General features: G+C 46.9%; 1 protein-coding gene across 2 annotated transcripts in view; it reads left to right on the forward strand.

The window, feature by feature from the left end:
- Positions 1-21,736, forward strand: part of LOC146799914 (NACHT, LRR and PYD domains-containing protein 12-like) — a 1,343,351-nt gene that overhangs the window by 1,125,847 nt on the left and 195,768 nt on the right. For both annotated transcript variants that reach the window (XM_085620847.1, XM_085620846.1), the window contains one exon: positions 6,383-6,648. In XM_085620847.1, the coding sequence (XP_085476973.1) occupies positions 6,383-6,648 (266 nt within the window). The remainder of the gene's footprint in view (positions 1-6,382; positions 6,649-21,736) is intronic.

Raw genomic sequence — 21,736 nt, forward strand, 5'->3', positions numbered from 1 at the left:
AACCGTTTAAGATTATAAGGCACTTAAGAGTTTATGGTAGGTGATATCATAGAACAGCTATAAGGACATGGTTCCGAAAGCTGCAGACAGGCTCAGCTCATGCTAGAGCACCATCTCACATGTTACCAAGCACTCTGCCTTCAGGCCTGCCATAGGAGTGGCTGATAGATACACATGTCTATTTTAAGTGTAGATATAGGTATACTATATCTAAGCAAGGGGTGATTACACGACCTTGCTCCAGCTGAGTGATCAGCCAGTTGTGTCTGATTGGAAGGCCAGGCCAGGGGTGGCATAATACATGCTGCAGCCCCTGGTAGGCCTAGGGTACACCTATGCCCTGGGTACCTAGGATACACTGTACAGGGGCCAATAAGGTGATCCTTACCAATTGGGTTATGTACCTAAAGTACATAGTGTGAATTTAGAGAAAGAACAGCTGGGCTGTGGGTCTGATTAGCAGGCCCACAGCCACATCTAAGTCGAAATCCAGTGGAGCAAAAGCAAAAAGTGGGGGTGAACATAGAGAGCAGACCCTACTCTCCTACATGTGGCGTCTGATGAAGGCATCAATGTGTGTAAACCTTGCCTCTGAAACATTGCGGATGGTACGGGTGGACATATTATGGGACATCACAACAACAGGCTCTATGGGGAATTGCATCCTCTCCGTGTGCAGCAGGATATGTTTTGCTCATCCCCTTAACTTGTGTGCCAGTTCATTGGGATTTACATCATCCGTGTTGTGAAGGTGGTGTCCAGCGTATGTCCCACATGTTCTGTCAACTGACCTGTGAGTCTGTTCATATGGATGCATATCCCTTTGTGTGTGTATGTGGAATAAAGGTGTTCAACACAATCCAAAGTGCCTCATCTCTGTCACTGCAGCTCTCTTGCCAGTTTGCATGCGTCATCTATGGCATAATTGTCAAAGATTGAGCATCTGTGTGTATGTGTACTTCGGCAACATGCATGCAGTGCTTCATGGCTAATTATCTCTATTGTGCATGAATTACCTGGTTGTGTATGTATTTCTGCAGGTTGCTCCCCACAACGGGACGTGAACGCCTGATGATGGTGTGTCTCCTGTGCGCAGCTCCGCATTCTGTTGCCTGATCCTGTGGCCTTAATTTTTGGTGATTGTTCATACATTTTCTCGGAGTGACCCATGAGTAACCTGACACTCCTTCCTTTACATACACCTGTTGCACTGTGCCTTTCTGACCTCCTTGTCTTTGTGTGCTACTTTTTGCGTAATTTCTCACCCCTTCCACCTGCTGCTGCCTCACCTGCGGCACCGTCCCACCTCGCCAAACAGACCTGGGACTCCCTCCCCGGGCACCTCAACATGACCCATGACCTCTACACCTTCATGATACTCTTCCAAATTGGTCTGTCTGAGCAGTATTGCAATCCCCCCTCAGCAGCTTGGGGCCATCACGGGTGAGTATTGGACTCCATGTCTGTATTTGGTGATACATTGTGACCCATGCGTGTCTTCGACCGGACTCAGATCCAAGTTTATGGATGGCTGGAGTTAGTTCCACACTCAGGCATACTTTGACATATCCCACATGTATGTTGTGGACTCATGCTAAATGACGGCAACATAAAATTTAAAGTATTGATTTTTTATTTTTAGCTCTGGGGCATGATTTGTGCACAGAAAAAGGTGCAATACAGGGACCATAGAATCCAAAGTTCACAGGGGGAGATGGGATCCTTGGCATTTGAAGTCATCAGAGTCCAGCCCACAGTGTTTGGCATCATTGTTCAGACTGTAACCAGCAAGTCCATGTGGCAGATGATGTCAGTCAATGAGGTGATGCTGTCGCACATGAAGGCCAGGTGCCAGGCCAGGTGACCTGGGAGATGTGGATGGGCGGCTGCCTCTCACGGTCTTTTCCGTGGACGACCCACCTTCCTTGGGGGACCCTCAGATGCAGGCCGTGACGATGCATGGGACGCTCCATCGGATGAATCCTTCTCCTCCTCCCTCCCTGTGGCTGGTGCTGGTCTTCGCCTGGTGGCACAGGGAGGGTTGCCCATGTTGTCGTGAATCCGACGAAGTGAATGGCTTATGTCCCTTTGAACCGCCAGGAGCTCAACCTGTCTTGCCTCCATACGTCCTTGGTGTTCTTGTTGACTGGCGTATTGTTCGGCCTGCTGGTTCTTAATCTCTGTGATGGTCCCCTTTATCTCTGTGAGGGACACCACTTCCTGGCTGACCTCCCTGGTGTCACGCCGGTATGCGTCCATGATGTCCTCTATGTGTGACATACCGGTCCCTTCAGCTGGCTGGTCAGGTTCTCGCCTCCGCCATCCTCCACTCCCACCACCCCTACCCACACAAGCCTGGGCTGCCGTTGTGGGCACATCGGGTCTACGGGACCCCTGAGGGATGGCAGTGGCGGTGTTGTCTGCCTCCTCCTGGGTGCCCATTGCACCTTGTTCCTCCTGGTCAGACTGGCTCAGTTGTTGAGTGCGGGCAGGGCTCCTCGGTGTCTCCTGGGATGTGGCAGGAATGTGGGTGGTGCTTGGCACAGATGTTCCTGAACCAGGTGCTGCAGGGGCTTGGACAGCAAAGGGTCCAGGTCGGTCGGTGTCATCCGCGGAGTGTTGAGAGGCGTCGCTGCCGGTGGGATCAGGTTCCTCCCGAGCCTGGGACTGTGATTCTTCCCCCCATTGTTGGGGGGATATTCATCACATTGCCCTGTGTGTGAGAGACAGACAATGTTAATGCTGTTTCATGCAACATCCATGTTTCATACACATTCAAGTTGGCACTGTTCCTCCAGGTAGTTGTATGTGCCTAGCATTCTCCTCAATGTTCACTTGTGGATGGGTATGTTGTGGGGGACAGATTGATATGTTCTCCTGAGTCTTTGACATGTCGATTTGTGGCTTGGATGCTTCTTCGGCTATATATTGGTCTTGTTGTGTTGCATGTCCATTGTGACAGTGGGTAAATCCATTGCCTGCCCTGGTGGTGTCTGCTTGTGTAAGGGGTGTGTGTGACAGGGCCTGCTGGTGGGTGTAGTGTGATTTGGCACTGGGGCTCCCAGGTGATGTAGCTGTTCCCCCATGGAGCATGCTGCCATGACAGTGAGTGTGAGTTTCTGTCCTAGATATCTGACCTTGTTGTCTTGGTGTTTGTGTTTGCACTGGTCACAGGAGGGCCTTGTGCTGCCTACACCAGGGCCAAGTGTGAGCTATCTTGTCAGTACTTTCCCAATCCCTCTGCATTGTGCATGGTGCATGGGTATGTAGCTGGGCCATATGGGATGAGGGCTATTGTGTCTGATTTGGAATTCAAACATGCGTTTTGTGCCACCCACCCTCCCAGCATACCGGACATCCATTCTTGGGTTGGTGCTTCGTGTAGCATAGGACATAGCATGGCCTTGCTTTCTCAATGGGGCATACACATGTTATTGGCATTAGCGTTGTTTTTGACTGTGGTTCCGGCCGGTGATGGCTTGGGGGTAGTTGCGTGCATTCGGTGTAGTTGAGGTGTGGATGCCATTACCCCCATGTTACGTAAGTTGTTTGTGTACTCACCAGGCTCTGGAACTCCTTGAAGTCCATGTACTCCCACCGGCGGAAACATGCCCATCACCTTCTCCTCCCAGGGATGGTAATGTACTGCGGGGTGCACCACCGCCAGTGATGTTGATCTGGGCGTAGTCGTCATTCATTTTTCTCTTGACCGCCCTCCGCAGATCGTACCACCTGGCTTGGCATTCGGTCCTGGTCCTTCTGATGGGTGCAACAGCATTCACCCTATCGACGATCCTCTGCCACAGGCGTGATTTTTTGGCTATGCTGGTCTGTCTGACCAATGTTCCAAACAGCTGTGGCTCGACTCTGATGACTTCATTGACAAGGATCTCCAGCTCCTCCCTTGTGAACTTTGGATTCTTATCTGTGGGCATGGTGTGGGGTGAGGGTGTGGATGGTTGTGGGTGTGTGGGTCTGAATGTGACTGTGTGGGTCTGAATGTGAAGAGGGGGTATGTGTGAAGGAGGTTGTGTGAAGGTGTATATGTTAAGGTGGATGGGTGCAGTTGTTGGTGTGTGCTCTCTAGCTGCAGTGAGTCTGTTGCAAAGGCTCATGGTTTGTGTGTGTGGGCCCTTTTTATTGGTCCATTTGTGGGTGGGCCTCAGTTTGAATTTTTGGAGGGTGTGTTATAAGGGGTGGTTGTGAGTTTGCCCCTCTGTTTGCCTGTTTGGATGTGGCCAGGTCAGTCCATTCCATTTTTTGTGCAGTGTAGACGTGTTTTGTGGTGTTGTGCGAGTCGAATAGACCCTCCTTGTGCTGTTTTACAGTGTCTGTGGTTCAGTACGGTACAGGGGTGCGAGTCGTACAGGCACACACCCCCATGCGTTGTGTATGCACGGTACGTACACGGACATTGCTTATGTACGGTGCGTACACCGCCATTGCTATATACGGTGCTTACACCGCCATTGCTTATGTACGGTGCGTACACCGCCATTGCTTATGTACGGTGCGTACACCGCCATTGCTTATGAACGGTGCGTAGACCGCCATTGCTTATGTACGGTGCGTACACCGATATTGCTATGTAAGGTGCGTACACCGCCATTGCTATGTACGGTGCGTACACCAACATTGCATATGTACAAGTCGTTCTCCGTGTATGGGACGGACGTTTTCCGTACAATTCGTAAATCGGTAAGCCGGTCCGGATCGTACTTGTACGATCGTACTGTATTTTTAAGATTCGTACGGAAAAGTGTCCGGGTCCGTCTCGTACAACTTTTCCCGAATCTGATTCGTACGGATAGGGCTGATATTTTTCACATACGAATCGTACTTCATGGGTCGGACAGGACTCGTACGATTCGTATGGAAAAATTTACAGATACGAGTCGTACAGGGGAAAAAAATACTGGATCGGAATCGGCCCCTTAATGGTTGCCACAAGAATCATAATAAAGAACTCTAAACAGTAGACTGCCTAATGCAGGCAGCCCTGGAAAACTGCTGTATGAAAATAGCTATTTTTGCAGGCATCTGGTATATTTTTGGGAAATTTATCTTTACACTTTGTTATGTTATGTGTTTATGTAAAGCGCACTATCACCCCCAAGGATAACTTTGAACAATTGGACTTTGAATAAACAGTATGACATGCTTCATTGTGTCCACATTCACTCAATTCCCATCTTACCGTTTTTTCCTTTCTCCATTTGCTTTAACCCTTTCGCTGGGGGGTGCGGGGGGGCAGCGCGGTGGCGCTGTGCTCATGACGGAGCCACTCCGTCATGAGCCACGGTTGAGCTGTGCTCATGACGGAGCGGTTCCGTCATGACTCCGCCCAGTTGCGTTGTCCCCCCGCACAGGCGGGGAATCAGCGCCGCGTGGGCGGAGCGGCCGCCAACGGTCGTGGCATGACGGAACCGCTCCGTCATGAGCACACGGCAACCGTGGCTCATGACGGAGCGGTTCCGTCATGAGCGGGGAAGGGGTTAAAAAAAAAAATAATAAGTTGTATTGTATTTGATATACAGGAGTGCTTGTAAGGATAAAGAAAAAAAGTTTCTTATGTGATCTTTTTGCTGATTTCAAGTATTCTTGTTCAATGTTAAAAATAAGTAAATACAATGGGCCCGATTCACAGAATTATCTTAAGACAAAATCCTAAATTTACTACTTTTGGTATTCACAGAATGCACTTACTACTTTTGGTATTCACAGAATGCACTTACTACTTTTGGTATTCACAGAATGGATTTACGACTACTAACTTTACGTCCGCACTCGGGCCGGAAATTCCGGCCCGGAGGCGGGGCTTCCGGGCCAGAGGCAGGGCTTCCGGGCCGGAGGCGGGGCTTCCGGGCCAGAGGCGGGGGCTTCCGGGCCAGAGGTGGGGATTCCGGCCGGTGGCGGAGATTTAGCCATGGCCGAAATCTCCACCTCCAGGCCGGAAGCTCCGCCTCCGGCCAGAAAGCCCCGCCTCCGTGCTGGAAGCTCCGCCTCCGGTCCGGAAGCTCCGCCTCCGGGCCGGAATTTCCGGCCCAAGTGCGGACGTAAAGTTAGTAGTCGTAAATCCATTCTGTGAATACCAAAAGTAGTAAGTGCATTCTGTGAATACCAAAATGAGTAAGTGCCTTCTGTGAATACGAAAATGGTAGTAAGTTTAGGATTTTGTCTTAAGTTAGTTCTGTGAATCGGGCCCGAAAAAAAGAGAAATTAATGTTATGTTCACTTAATCTTGCTACATAAAAAAAAAAGATGTTTAGAGATGTTCACATTTCACCCAATGGGCTGGCATGATGCTTTGTACCTGAGAGATTCACTAGAGAATTCTATATGCATTATCAAAAGGTGACCTCTGGTGAATGTGTCGTTTCAGGTGGAGATCTGGATGAGTCTAAATTACAGATCGTCCATTTTGGTGCCAATGGAGAGATGTCGCTAGAAGTTCCAACAGAAGTGCAAGCATTCCATGTTGTATTGAAGAATCCTACATTTTCACCAATCGGTGTGGTTTTGAGATTCATACCATCCTTGCGTAGACAGTTTCCGTTCTATGGACAAACGCTACTATATCGGGCAACCCATGCAGCTGATATAACTCTTCATCTGTATCTGATCCCCAATGAAGGACACATAAAAAAGGTAGAGCCAAGCACAGATCTTTGGTTTGTTTATAAATGATTCAACTAAGACATATACCTTACTATTCTATTTATTTGTTTGTAGAAGACACACCACATACTGTAATTGGTTCTTAGGGCTGAAGGAGAAAGCATTGTGGTCACAGAGCTGTACGCCATAGAATATTGTTTATAGTGAGCCAGATTGGCAGATTTTTTTAAAATTAGAAAGCATTTTATTCTACTATAGTTGAATTTGAATAAAGCCTTATAACCCTGAGAAGACAAAGGGCCCAATTCTGATGTCGTTCGGAAGGCCTCCGAATCGGATTTGGTTTTCCCGGAACCGATTTGTAGCCCTGGTTTCCGACCGAATCGTACACAGGTCCGAACGACCAAGTATGATGCGAAGATTGCGTACGTATCAACCAAATCGTTTCCGAACCTGATCCTGTCCGTACGACTCATTCATAGCCAAATCGTGCTGCACCAATGGAGCCGGATTCCGACCGAGCGAGAACGATGCACGATTCGGACAGCCGCATCGACTCGGTCTCAGCTAGATGAAACGGCTGTCAAAATCAGACTTCCGGGGCCATAGCATGCCCCCCCTTCACCTGCCCATGGGTTTCCCCGATCCAAGCATGCATAGTGTTGCGGGCACCATGGGGTGCCTGACACAGGGTTTACGCTTTTCCCCATCCATCCCTTTTAGCTATGGGAGCCTGTGTACGCGATTCGCTCGGAAAGCCCTCCGGATCCGAGTTGTACTGAGGGCTCTCCCAAGCGAGATCGTAATCAGCGTCAAAGAGTCTCACTTTGGTGGATGGTTAGCAGCCTATTTTGTAAGGGTGCAGAGACAGAATATCCACGTGGAAATATCGAATTGCATTAATATCGAGTCAAGAATATCGATGGTGCAAAATATCGAGGTAAGTTTTTTCGTTGTTAAATATATCGATTTTTATGTAATGTTGAAATATCGATTTTGTAAATATCTATGTCAAAAATATTGTTGTAAATTATATCAATTGTTTTTGTGTTTAATGTTGGTGATTTATTAATATTAATTTAGTATTAGTTATATGTTTTATAAATACAAAAAATGTTTCATTAAGTTTTAGTTGTGTGATGTTGGATTTGTGGGGCATAACGATGTGGAGTAATTTAAAAATTTGGGATTAAAATGTAAATATTTTTGAAAATGTTAAAGTTTTAGTAGTGGGGTGTTGTATTTATAGTGGATTCAGGTGGGGAGTAATTTGAAAATATTGTTTGTAAATATTGTAACATTTTTTTCACAATTCTTTGAAAGAATTTAGTAGTTTGATGTTGTTTTTATAGGGGATAAGGATAGGGAATTGTTATTTAAAAAAAAATTAAATTGTTTTTAAAAGTACAAATTGAAAATTTGTAAAACTAATTTTTACAGTTTACATTTTAAAATTTACAACAAAAAAACAAAAAAATTGCGGTTATAAATAGTAATTACATTTTTTGTTATCCAGCACTTTCCTTGAGTTAATTTTGTTTTAGAGTTGGAATAGTTTTTAAATTAAGTTTGTTATTCAGCACTTTCCTTGAGTTTAGTTGGTTTTGGAGTTGGAATAGTAATTTAGGGCATCATTAGGATGGCGGGTGGGCAATCCGATGTAAAAAGGGACCGCCCGCCATAGGTGCGGCGATCCCGTTGGGTAGATTAGGATGCGCCCGGCACACTGGCAGGCGCATCCTGCATTTTTTACATTGCGGCGGGTGGTGCTTCAAGTACCGCACGCTGCAATGCCAAAAATGCATGTTGTGCATTTCCATGCACAACGTGGCAGGCACCACGTGGTGCCTGCCATGTGCACCTCCCTCCCCCCAAAATTCCTGGGGGCCCGCTACAGACTCCCAATGGCAAGGACTGCATGCCGCCATGGAAAGGCAAATCCCCACATGTATCGTAATATGGATGGCGGTATCTAACAGACACCGCCACCATATTAAAATCTTTTCCGCCCGGTCGACTCCTCGACTGGGTGGAAAACCGGTGGAGGGTCTTTCCGTCCGCCTGGTTCCCCCCACCATAGTAATATGGCGAGGGGGAAATGGCATGTGGGCGGGAGAGAATGTCGGGCGGATTGCCACTGCCATGTGGGCAGTGGTGATGCGCCTGACATTCTAATTGATCCCTAAATTTGGTTTATTATCCAGCACTTTCCCTGAGTTTTGTTAGTTTTGGAGTTTGAATAGTAATTTATTATTTTTTATTATCCAGTACTTTCCATGAGTTTATTTTGTTTTGGAGGTGGAATAGTAATTTTATTTAGTTTATTATCCAGCACTTCTCTGAGTTTTGTTGGTTTTGGAGTTAGGAATTTTTATTGTTTATTATTTATTTTATTTTTATATTTTTTATGTATATTTAAATAAGAAAGGAATTGTATGTTAGTTATTATTGTAAAGATTTTTATTTGTTATGTATGTTGTTTTTATTTTACAGTTTATTTGTTCTAATTTGGTTTTGTTATAATTTTTTTTGCAATATTAAAAACTTTGGGGCCGATTACGATGGCGATCCGCCCGCCATCCAGACGGCAAAGACCTCCGGCCATAATATGATGGCTGGGGGTCCGTGGCGGACGAAAAGACCGTCCGCCGCTTTTCCGCCCAGTCGACTCGTCGACCGGCGGAAAACAAGGTTGATATGGTGGCAGTGTCTGCAAGACACCGCCATCCATATTACAATACAGGCGGTCACTCGCCTTTCCATGGCGGCATTTTCGCCATGGAAAGGCTTGCGGTCCTTGCTGTTGGAGGCCCATAGTGGGACCCCAGGGTGTAGGGGGGTGAGGGGTGCACATGGGGGTACCTATGGTACCCCCTGTATTGGCATGGACAAAGTGGCAGGCACCGCACAGTGCCTGTCACCTTGTGCATGCCAATGCACATCGTGCATTCCCAGCATTGTAGTGGGTGGTGCTGTGAGCGCCGCCCATCATAATGCTGGGAATAGGGGATGGCACCGCCTTGGTGGCATCCTGATTGCAGGTGCGGGACCACCACCCCACTTGCAGATGGTCCCGCATTCCGCTACGGTGGCGGGCGGACCGTGTCTGCCCACCATCGTAATCAGCCCCTAAATTCAGTTTTTTAAATTTAATTAACAATATTTTTTAACATACATTTTTCATGTACAATTGGAATATTAACAATAATTTTAACATACATTTCTCATATAGAATTGGAAATTTTACATTATTAATATAACATAATTGATTTTTTTTTATTATAGTCATGTAATAGTAAAGTAAATATACTAATAGTTTATTTATTTTAAACAATTTCAGTTTTATTGTTTATTATTGTTTATGAGAAAAAGTAAACATTTGTATTCATTTTTAAAACATTTTTAAATACATTTTATATAATTTTATTTTTTACTACAATTATATAATGTGTACTTTGCATATTGTTTTGTATATTTTATAATTTAGTATATTGAATATTATTTTTATTCAAATACTATTTAATATGTTAAATAATTTACAAATATATATTTTTACATGTATTTTTAAATTATACATTTTAATATTTTGGGAAAATTGACAGTACCTGAATTAAACATACATTTTAATATATATGAAATATCATATTTGGTGATTTTTTATGATATAATATTGAAAATATATTTTACAATTTTTTGGGATATTTTTGGTACATTTGTAAAAAAAATTACAAGATATAAAAATGTACATTTATTTATTTGCATTTTAATATTATTTCCTCATTCTTTTCTATGGGGAGTAAGTCTTTTTTTACATTTTTATTACGGGCCATTTTTTTCTAGTTTCCTCACGTTTCATTTTTAGGTCATTTTGGAAAATGGAACTTCGCTGTTGGGAGCTGCGTTTCTCCGCTTAAGGTAAATTTGATTTAATTCACTTTTAATGTAGTTTTAGAGTTGGGGTGGGATAGTAATAGTGTACTTACCTTTGTGAGAACCTTATTTGTTCATTTTTGTTATAGTTAGGTGTTGTTTTGGTAGTTTAGTGTTTTATGTGTTTGTCATAGTGTTAGATTAGAGTAGAGTGTTATGCAGTGTTAGTTATGTGTTGTTTAATTGTATTATTTTGTGTTTATTTTTAATGTTAATATTTGTGGGTTTGTACGTTTTAATGTGGTTGGGTGTTCTTTTATTTTCCTTACAGGTTTTCCGGAACGTGAACGGATGGTGGTATCGACCCTTTTTTTTTTTTTTTTTACAAGGAAATTGTATTTCCTTTTATCTTATCAGGTTTGTATGAGCGTTTTTTTAATATGTATTTTTGGAGTTTTTGAGGGTTTCGCTAATGAGAGGATGCCGTCGTTGTAGCCTTTTTTCTACAGTTTAGTTTTTGCATTTTATTACACAAATTTGCGGGTTTTTGATGTTTTGTTTATGAGAGGATTGCGTCGTTGGATCATTTTTTTCTACAGTTGTATTTTTGCATTTTTGGGGGTTCTCTTTTCGAATGGATTTGTTTTTCCATTTATCTTCTATGGATTTATTGGATTTACAGGATCGTCTACTGCTACATAATTGTTATTTTTTATTATTATGGGTGGGAAATGTTTTTTATTACATTGATTTGTTTATATTTTTATTTTAATAATTATATCTGAAAGAAACACGTTAGTTATAGATTCCTTACCTTAGAATATCCCCAGGCTTCTGGCTGGATGCGGAAAGATTTTTTGTCAGCAGTACCCTTGCGTGTCGGTAGGCGTCGTCTGCGATTCCGCGTCTGTCGTCGGCGGCGTGATCGCCGGGATGACGTCATCGGAGTACTTAGATGCCGCCCTTGTGCGCTGATGTCAGTTCTTCTTTTTTCCGCGCCAGTAAGCGCAGACCTGGGAAGAGCATACCCTTAGTCATTTTTTTACTAACTTTTTGGACATTTTTGTCTCTATTTTCGAGTCGACTTCGACTCCTGGTGCTGTTAGGGATGCCCGGGTTCAAGCCGTCGATTACCGACCCCCACCATCGGTGTCTCTACTGTCTTGGGGCCGACCACGATGACAAGTCGTGCCCCGACTGCCGGGACTTGACCTCGAAGGCTAGGCGGGAGCGGTCCCGCAAGCCCCTCGAGATCCGGCAGTCGGCTCCTTGCCGCTCGAGGTCCCGGTCGAGGAGGAGGTCGAGGGACCGGTTGCGGAGCCGAAGTCATCACTGCTCGTCGGGATCCAAGTCCTCGCATTCAGGTAAGTCGAGGCATGGTAAAAAGAAGTCAAAGAAGCGACATCGCTCTTCTGACTCCCCTCGCTGGTCGCGCGACTCAGCCAAGGGTTCGGGTGGCACCACCCATGCGGCTCCACCGGAGCCGCAGGAGTCGCATCCGGCCCCATACCCTCCGGTCCCTAGGCCTCATGCGACTCAAGGCGAGATTCGGGACTTCCTCATGGCCATGAGGAGTCTTGTTCCGCCGTCGAGTCCTGCCGGCGCGCCTCCGGGCCCTGCAGGTCCGACTGGGGGGCCTACCGAGCCGGCGGCTTCGGCCCCGGCGCCGTTGTCCACTTCGGTCCTGACGCTGCAGGTTCCCGTGGGATCCAGGCCTGGATCCCGGTCGACGCCGGTTGACCTTACGACTCTTCCGACGGCGCCGACCCCCATGGTGCCGTTCCCGGCACCGTCCTCGGATGAGGCCGTCCCTAGTTTCAGCCCCGGTCCGGGTCCGGCGTCGGAGCGGCGCCGCTCGGCGCCGTCTCCCACGTCGATGGGTGAGCATTTCATCTATGATCCGGCTCCGTCCTTTCCGCCTGTTTACCAGGAGACAGATGAAGGGGAGGACTGTGAGGGGTCTGAGGACCCTCTGGCACAGCAGTGCTAATTGAGTCAGGACTGGGCAGACGAGCTGGGGGATGCCAGTGGTCTGGACACTTCGCCTGACACTGGTTTCATCTCTCCTCCTTCTGTGGCTACAGAGGAGGGTGCAACTTATTCTGTGTTGCAGGACAGGGTGGCCCAGGCCCAACACCTAGAACTCCCTGCAGCGGCCGTGAGGACTAACCTCCTCACTGAGGTGCTTCAACAACCGGTAAGCTCTTCGGAGCCTCTACTGCAGTTTAATGAGGCCCTCACCGACGTTCTGATGGGCACTTGGTCCAAGCCCTTCACAGTCTCTCCTGTGGATCGGGAACGTGGCCCGGCGCCACCGCCCAGCTCTGGGCGATCCCAGTTTTCTGTCCGTACACCCCACCCCTGAGAGTCTGGTTATCCAGGCCTCCACGTCCCAAACCGCCTTCCCGTCCGCACCTCCGGATCGGGAATCCAAAAGGTTGAAGCAGTTTGGCAAGAAACTGTTTTCCTCCCTCAGTCTGGGGTTGCGGACCATTAATACCGCGTGCCTTTTGGACCGTTACACCCACTCTTAGTGGGATGCGGTGGCAGATGTGCTGCCCACTGTCCAAAGGAGGCCAGGGCACGGCTCGCCCAGGCTCTTGCTGAGGGGCAGGATGCAGCACAGTACTCCATTTGCTGTGGACTCTACACCACGGACTCGCTGGATAGAGCGATTGCAACAACGGTGGCGATTCGCCGTCACACCTGGCTGAGGTCCACAAACTTTTCAGGGGATGTCCAGAGCACCGTCATGGACATGCCCTTTGATGGCCGTCGCCTTTTTGGTGACAAAGCGGATAGTGCGCTGGAGCGCTTTAAGGACTCCAGGGCTACGGCCAAGTCCTTGGGCCTCTCGGTCCAGCACCAGTAAACTTCTGCTTTTCGTCCCTTTCGTGGCCAACGAAGGGGCGCCCCCGCACGTTCCTCCAGCCACAGGCCGCAGAACCAGCCTCAATGCGGTCACAGACGTGGATTCTGCCTTGGCGGAGCAGGGGGACAGAGATCCAGTCAGTCCCCATCTGCTCCCGCAGCATCTGTCTCAAAGCCTTCCTAGTCTGAGCTTTCAGGCCCATTCCATGCCAGTGGGAGGCACAGTTCGCCATCACCTGCTCCACTGGCGTTCCATCACTTCGGACAGGTGGGTGCTGCAAATCGTCCGAAGGGGCTACTCTCTCCCCTTCGAGGCTACCCCTCCAGCCATGCCACCGCTGTACCACCGCATGTCGGGGATCACTTGCGACTTCTGCAGGAGGAAGTTATGGCCCTCTTGGCCAAGGGGGCCATCGAGCGCGTTCCTGGCCCAGAAGTAGGACGGAGTTGTTACTCCCACTACTTTCTGGTTCCCAAGAAGGGCAAAGGAGGCCTATGCCCTATCTTGGTCCTCCGGATGGAGAAGTTCAAGATGCTGACTTTAGCTCAGGTTCTGGCTGCCCTAGACCCTGGAGACTGGATGGTAGCATTGGACTTGCAGGACGCTTATTTCCACATCCCCATCCTGCCGGCCCACCGGTGTTACCTGCAGTTCACGGCAGGCCACGAGCACTTTCAGTTTACCGTGCTCCTCTTCGGCCTCACCAGTGACCCTCGGGTAGTCATGAAAGTGATGGCGGTGGTTGCAGCTCATCTGCGCAGATTAGGGGTTCCAGTCTTCCCCTATCTCGATGACTGGTTGTTGAAGGCGGGCTTGCCCCGAACAGCCGTCTCCCACCTCCAGACTACGGCCGACCTCCTGCATTTGCTGGGGTTCTCCATCAACGTGCCGAAGTCACATCTGAGTCCCTCCCAGAAGCTACTCTTCAGCGGAGCAGTTCTGGACTCAGTTTCGGGTCTATCCTCCCGAACAGCGGGTTCGGGATATTCAGGCCCTGATTCCGATCTTTCAGCCTTTATCCCGAGTTTCTGTCAAGATGGCTCTACGGCTGCTGGGTCTGATGGCCTCCTGCATCCTGCCGGTGCATCACGCCAGGTGGCGGATGCGGGCTCTGCAGTGGGACCTGAAGTTCCAGTGGGCGTAACATCAGGGCAACCTGTCCGACCACGTCCTGATCTCGGAGGGCACTGCAAGACAGTTGCAGTGGTGGCTCACTGACTGCGATTGGGTCAGTGGCAGATCCCTCTCCCTACCCCCACCGGAGCATGTGGTGGTGATGGATGCGTCCCTCCTGGGATGGGGGGGCCACATGGGAGAGGCAGAGATCAGAGGCCTCTGGTCTCCGGTGGAGTCCCGGCTCCATATCAACCTATTGGAGCCTCGGGCGATCCGGCTTGCACTGAAGGCATTCCTTCCCTCTGTCCAGGGAAGTGTAGTGCAGGTGTTCATGGACAACACCACCGCCATGTGGTATTGCAACAAACAGGGTATGGTGGGGTCGTGGACCCTTTGTCAGGAGGCTCTGCGCCTCTGGACATGGCTGGAACATCAGGGCATCACCCTGGTGGTTCAACACCTGGTGGGCTCTCTGAACGCCAGGGCGGACAAACTCAGCCGCCGGTGCATGATGGATCACGAATGGCATCTGAACGCGGACATGGCGCAAGAGCTCTTTCGGCAATGGGCAGAGCCTTGGTTAGATCTATTCGCCACGGAAGAGAACGCGCAATGTCATCAGTTCTGCGCGTTGGAATTTCCAAGGCGGCACTCGCTCGGAGACGCTTTTTGTCGCGAGTGAAGTTGCGGTCTGTTATACGCCTTTCCGCCTATACCACTTCTGCCCAGAGTGCTGAAGAAGATCAGGCGTGACCGGGCCCAATTCATCCTTGTGGCTCCGGTTTGGGCACAAAGATACTGGTATCCCGAGCTACTCAGTCTGTCATTCGATCCCCCGATTCGACTGCCTCTTCCGGAGGACCTTCTGTCGCAGCAGCAGGGGGCAGTCCTCCACCCGAACCTGTCCAGCCTCCACCTCCATGCGAGGAAATTGAGCGGCGGCAGTTGATGCCATTTGACTTGCCTCCTGAAGTCTGTGATGTCATTCTGGCAGCCAGGCGTCCCTTCACTAAAACGGTATATGCCTGCAGGTGGAACAAATTTGTGGCATGGTGCACAGCAAAAGCTGTGGATCCCTTCTCCAGCCCCTCTTTCTGAGGTTCTCCTCTTTCTTCTTTCCCTGGCCCAGCAGGGCTCTGCTCTGGGCACCATCAAGGGATATCTTTCAGCTGTTTCTGCCTTTTTACAGCCTTCTCTCTTCAAGTCCCCTGTTGTAAATAGATTCTTAAAGGGCATTACTCACATATTTCCTCCTGTCCTCTTTGTAATGCCTCAGTGGGACTTGAATCTGGTGTTAACCTATCTGATGTGCCTCCCTTTGAGCCACTTCATAACTGTCCTCTTCATCTTCTGACTCTCAAGACTCATATTTATTTGTTATTTTTTAAATTTTATATGACAGTTATAATTTTTAATTAAAAAAAGAGTCGAATTCTGTTGTTTAAATGTTCGGAAATTTTAAATGTTTATGGTGTTTAGTATTGTTGGTTTTTTTTACAGTATAGATCTAGCTATTATAATTACGTATTCTAGACCTTTGGTATTTAGCAAATAGTCTAGTTTTGTGTTGTAGATATTCATACATCGTTGTAGTTTGTTTACTTAGTTTAGGGCCTATTTTTGTTAGGGATTGCTCTAGCCTTAGCTCTTTATAGCTTTGTTCATTTTTGATAGCTTCTATAACTTTATGTAGGGTTGGTTGTCCTCTTCATATTGTGGCTTGGAAGGCATTGTGCCATCCTTCCACTGCATTGTTTCTTTTTGCTTTTTGAGCTAGACTACTGTCATATACGTCCCACCAAAGAATTTGGGTGTCATGACCTATGTAGCCTTCCCACCCAAGTATCTTCAAAGTAGTCTAGGAAGGGAATTTGTTTAGTTTCATTCACCTGATAGAAGGGGGGTACAAGAAGTAGGTTATAATAGTTTGCTACTTCAGTTGTTGGTACGTAGGATAGAGCTATTAATGTTTTAATTTGGTAGGCAAAGTTACTATTGGTGGCGTAATCCATACTTAAAGTAGATTTGTATAGGTGCCTCCAGATACTTTGATTAAAGTGGTAGTAGCAACCTTGTATTGCAGTATGTGGGTATATTTTTAAAATTGATTGAATCATTGATTGTTCAAAATCAATGATGATCTTTTGTAGGAAGTAGTTGTCAGTGTATTGTTTTAATATTGTTAGAAGCTCTATGTATGTGGTGTTTTGTATATTAGGGAGTAGTGCGTATATGAATGGTATGTTAGTATTTTCATATTCGCTGTGGATTGTATAAAATTGATAAAAAGGCTTGGGGCAAACTTTGAATGTTCCATCCATCATCCATGTCTCGCAGTTTTTAAGTTTTGTAAGTTGTTATTTGTTGCAAAATTGAGCATTTGTTTTTAATGACTTTTATTGTCATGGAGAATGAATTTTTCATATTTGTGAGTGTTTAGTATATTCAGGTAATATTTGTATTTCAGCAATTGTTTGAGGGGTGGGTGGTGTTTGAGTTGTAGCTCTTTTAGTTCGGGAAATTAATCTCTTCAGAGTGGGGATAGATGGTAGTTGTCCTTTGACATGGTCAGGTACTTTAGTTAATACGTTTTTAAGTATTTGGGTACTTATTTGTTGTGAGCTGGTACTTGCTACTCTGGTTGGCTCGAGAGCATCTCTAACTTTGCATTTCCAATGTGTTTTGTTTCCACTAATTTTTTCTTGGGTATAGGTGTAGCCCATGTAGGAGAGAAGTAGTTTCTACTTTTGTGAAGCAATTAATTTTGCTCCCTATGCCATTTTTTGGTTATTCTGTGAATATATGTACATATATTTATTAAATAAACAATTTAGAACAGTAAACATTTTGTATAATTTATATTTCAGAAAAAACCTTGCATGTATTTTGATTTGATTTTCTTGATGGATTTGTATTCTATTGTTGATTTTTATCCACTTGTTTTGTTTATGTTGGTTTTACAAGTAAAATGCTATACTTATTAAAGTGTTACATTTTATTGTGTCATTTTATTTATTTAGTTTCCATTTTTATTTAGTTGAGAGAAAGAAATACTTACTAGTTTTCGTGGATGATGTTTTTTTCAATGATTTTGTTGTAGGTTGTGGTTTGTAGAAGGTGGCTAAAGAAAAATATTTGTTATTTATATTTGCTTTTTAATTTATTTTAATTTTGTTAATTAGTTTGTTGTTTTTGTTGGTTAATTTATATACTTACTTAATTTAATATTTTTCTGTAATGTTGCTTCTGTCTCTGTTTCCTAAGTTAATTCATGCCTTGTTTTTTTAAGGTGGACTTTTATTGAAGTGTAATATGTGAAATAGAAAATAAAAGGTTATAATTTTAGTATATTTGTTTATTTCGCTTTTTTAGTCTATATATTTAATTGAAGGAAAAAAAATACTTACTGAATTCAGTTGGTCAAGTGTCTTTCCTTGATGTTGTTTTTTGTTGAATTTTGTAGTAGCTGTTAAGGGAAAAGTATTTGTTAGTAATAAATATTTTTTTAATATATTTATCGTTTTTTAATAGTTAGGTTTATTTGTTGATTATTTTAGATACTGACTTTGTATTATATTTTTCTCTTATCTTGATTTTGTATTGTTTTGTTAACGTAGTGTTTGTTTTGGGGGTTTGGGTAGAGTTGTTGTGAAGTATAATCTGTGAAAAATAAAATATCTTGTAAAATTTAGATAATTTGATTACTTATATTATTTAGAGGTCTATTAGCATGGCAGTCGGAAAATCACTCCGACCGCCATGGCAGCGGGAAAACACCACCCACCAGGACCGCAGTGGAAATCCGACCGTGGCGGTCGGATAGCGGCGGATAATATTGTGGCGGGCGGTGCTGCCAGCAGCACCAAAGCGATGTCCAAACAAGCATGTTCTGCATGTCCCTGCACTGTGTTGCAGGCACTGCACAGTGCCTGCCACCTGGTACAGGGACATGTAGGGGGGTACCAGTGCACTCACATACCCCTCAACACATTGGGGGTCCGCAATGGACCCCCGGATACATTCTCTGCATGCCTTTCCATGGCGGTTCCACCGCCGCAGAAAGCTGGCTACCTCTGGCATCATGATTGTGCCGGCTGTGCTTGGCCCTGATCGGCCACAATTGTAGCGGTCCAGTTCCGCATGCCAGGCAAGTGGGCGGACTGCAACCGGCGAAAAAGTGGCTGGCGGACAATCACACCGCTGCGGTCATGACCACAATGCTAATCGGACCAGCGGTGTTCAGGGCTTCGATGGCGGGCGGATGTCCGCCACCGGTCTGGCTGTTGCTACTGCCGGCCCGGCGAAGGACATCCGCCCTCCATCCTAATGGACCCCTATGTGTTCATTTTTATTTGGGTGTAATTAAATAAATAAACATACTCTTTTTTGTTGATTCAGTGTCCTTGGTAGATGTTGTGGTTTTGTCGATTTTTGTAGAAGTTGTTAAAAAAAATTGTTGGCTATGTTTTGCTATTTTATTAAATTTAGTAGGGGTCGATTCCAATCCGGGTCGGACAGCCCTCTGAGAGCTTCGGACCTACTCATTCCGGCAGCCTGTCCGTCTGGACGAGGAAGTACAATGCGCAAATGTGCCAAAATCCCAAACGACACGTACGCTCCAAAGCAAGCAACATTTTCCATACGAGCCGTAACCAGAAACGCAGAAATGGAGTCGTCCGGAAGCATTTAAACAGCAGTTTCCGGCCGGGCAAGTACGATGCGTACTTCCTATGCGCCGAACTGGTCGCCACTTACAGCACGTCTCAGCATCTGGAACAGCAGTATCTCCACGTCGAATCGCGCAACAACACGAGCCAAGGCTATTAGATGAACAAACCATGGGGTCCGTTAGGATGTAGGGCGGTGGGACCACCGTGGTGCTAGCGGTGCGGAAAAATGCCTTTTTCCGCCCACCACCAGCAGACATGACGCCCGCCTTATTAGTATGGTCAAACATAGGCCAATTCCTGACCGCCGCGGTGCGACGCGCACCGCCATCAAAGTGCACCCGCCACCGCGGCTGTGGGAGCCAATGGAGACCCTCCGCCGTGTGGAATGACGTCCACCCCGCTCCACAAATTAGGATGACTCAAGCAAGCAGATGCATCGCAGCAGAGACACCGCTCAACCAGAGACAGCGGACACTGGACAGCGGAGCACGAAAGCAGAGTCCTGGTCACGACCGCCATGGACCCAGCTCTACACGTCTTTCCGGTGCTGTACCTGCTAAGACAAACTTAAGACAAAATCCTAACTTAAGTCTGTCTTAAGTCTGTCTTAAGTTTGTCTTAAGTCTGTCTTAAGACTGTCTTAAGTCTGTCTTAAGACTGTCTTAAGTCTGTCCTAAGTCTGTCTTAAGTCTGTCTTAAGTTTGTCTTAAGACAAACTTAAGACAAAATCCTAACTTCTGTGAATACCAAAAGTAGTAAGTTTAGGATTTTGTCTTAAGTTAGTTCTGTGAATCGGGCCCTGAAACTTCATGCCAAAGCTGAATACCGAAATTACATGTGAAGACGGTTTGTCTGACTGCTGGGGATCAACCAGGTACTAGCGCTGTGTCCCCTGCGCTCCCAAACCTGGCCTGGGATCCCCCACGTTCATCTCCCGTCAAGCACGGAGCTGGTAGAGCTCCTGCTTAATTTGTGACCCCCCCCTGGTGCAAGGACCAGCAGCACGATCACCGCCGCGGGCCGGAGGCCTCAGGGTCGTGTCAGCACTGAGTCGGGGCCCGCGGAGAAGCCCGGGGCCCCGCTGCTGCCGTCGCAGCATTGTGAGGAGGAGCTGTTGGCCGTGATGTGTACCGTGCCGTTGCGCGTATGAGGTGAAGGGCCCGGAGCGGAGCCAGACGACGAGACATAGGTAACCCCCGGGGGCTGGGAGGTAGCGTGGCCATGGGAAGGCCTGGGACTCGCCCCCCCTGCTCCCCGAGAGACGTGGGAAGGCCCCGGTGCGCCCCCTGCCGAGTGGGAGCGACACCGCACGGAGAGACTTTGACTTTCCCCCCTCCGCGGGAGACTCCCCTTCCATCTGGAACTCGAATTCCCCCTCCGTGGGATTTCCCTTGCCTGGGGACTGCCGTGTGTCTGGAGGAGTGTAATGCGCTCCGTGTACGAGTAGCGCTCTATCTGAAAGTTGTGTTCTTAAATGCAATGCGCTCCGTATACGAGTAGCGCTCTATCTGAAGGTTGTGTTCTTAAATGCAATGCGCTCCGTATACGAGTAGCGCTCTATCTGAAGGTTGTGTTCTTAAATGCAATGCGCTCCGTATACGAGTAGCGCTCTATCTGAAGGTTGTGTTCTTAAATGCAATGCGCTCCGTGTACGAGTAGCGCTCTATCTGCAAGTTGTGTTCGTAAGTGCAATGCACTCCGTGTACGAGTAGCGCTCCATCTTCAAGGTGTGCTCATAAGTGCAATGTGCTCTGAGTACGAGTAACGCTTTATCCTCAGGTTATGCTCAGAGGTGCCCAAGGTGTGATAAATACGTGTCGCGCTTTATCCTCAAGTTAGGCTCAGAGGGGCTCAATGTATTATGTATGCGTGTAGCACGTTGTCCTTACATTATGCCCAGGAGGGCCTTATCCTTGATATAAACGAGCAGCGCTTCAACCTCACGTTATGCTCAGGGGTGCCTAAGGTTTGATGTATAAGAGGAATGCTTTACTCTCCCGTTGTGCTCCAGAGGGTGCATATGCGCAATGCTCAATGTGTACGAGAAGTGCTTCATTATCAAGTTATGTTTATGTACACCAGTAGCGCCGTGTATGCAGGCCCTGGCCTGCAGCACTGGTGGAGCCCATGCTAAAGATCTGCAGGGATTGCTGAGGTAACTGTACTGAACTGCAATAATACCAACGTTACTATGTACGAGTTGAGATCCATTGCCATCTAAGAAACTGTGCGTGCTCCTTTGATTAGATAAATCTGATTAATTTGCATTCACATTAACTGTGTGGCGTCCCTTGTTGTGTGCGTTTACTGCTTCAGAGGATGTGTGTGTTGTATGGTCGCTTAACACATAGGTCTTTGGGTGCCCAGCCGCTCGTGTCATGTTACCCCCTTAAGGCTTGGAGACCCCAGGTCTTACAATAGGTATACACACAAACATATGTGTACACATCCATGAAGACAAATGAACACAATGAAACACCCATACTTGCACACCAACACACACATGCATACACAAACATATACACATACAAACACACACACATGCATACACACACAGATATATACATATAGACACACACACTATGCACAC

Source organism: Triturus cristatus, chromosome 8, assembly GCF_964204655.1.
Source record: "Triturus cristatus chromosome 8, aTriCri1.1, whole genome shotgun sequence".
In the NCBI taxonomy this organism is placed as follows: domain Eukaryota; kingdom Metazoa; phylum Chordata; class Amphibia; order Caudata; family Salamandridae; genus Triturus; species Triturus cristatus.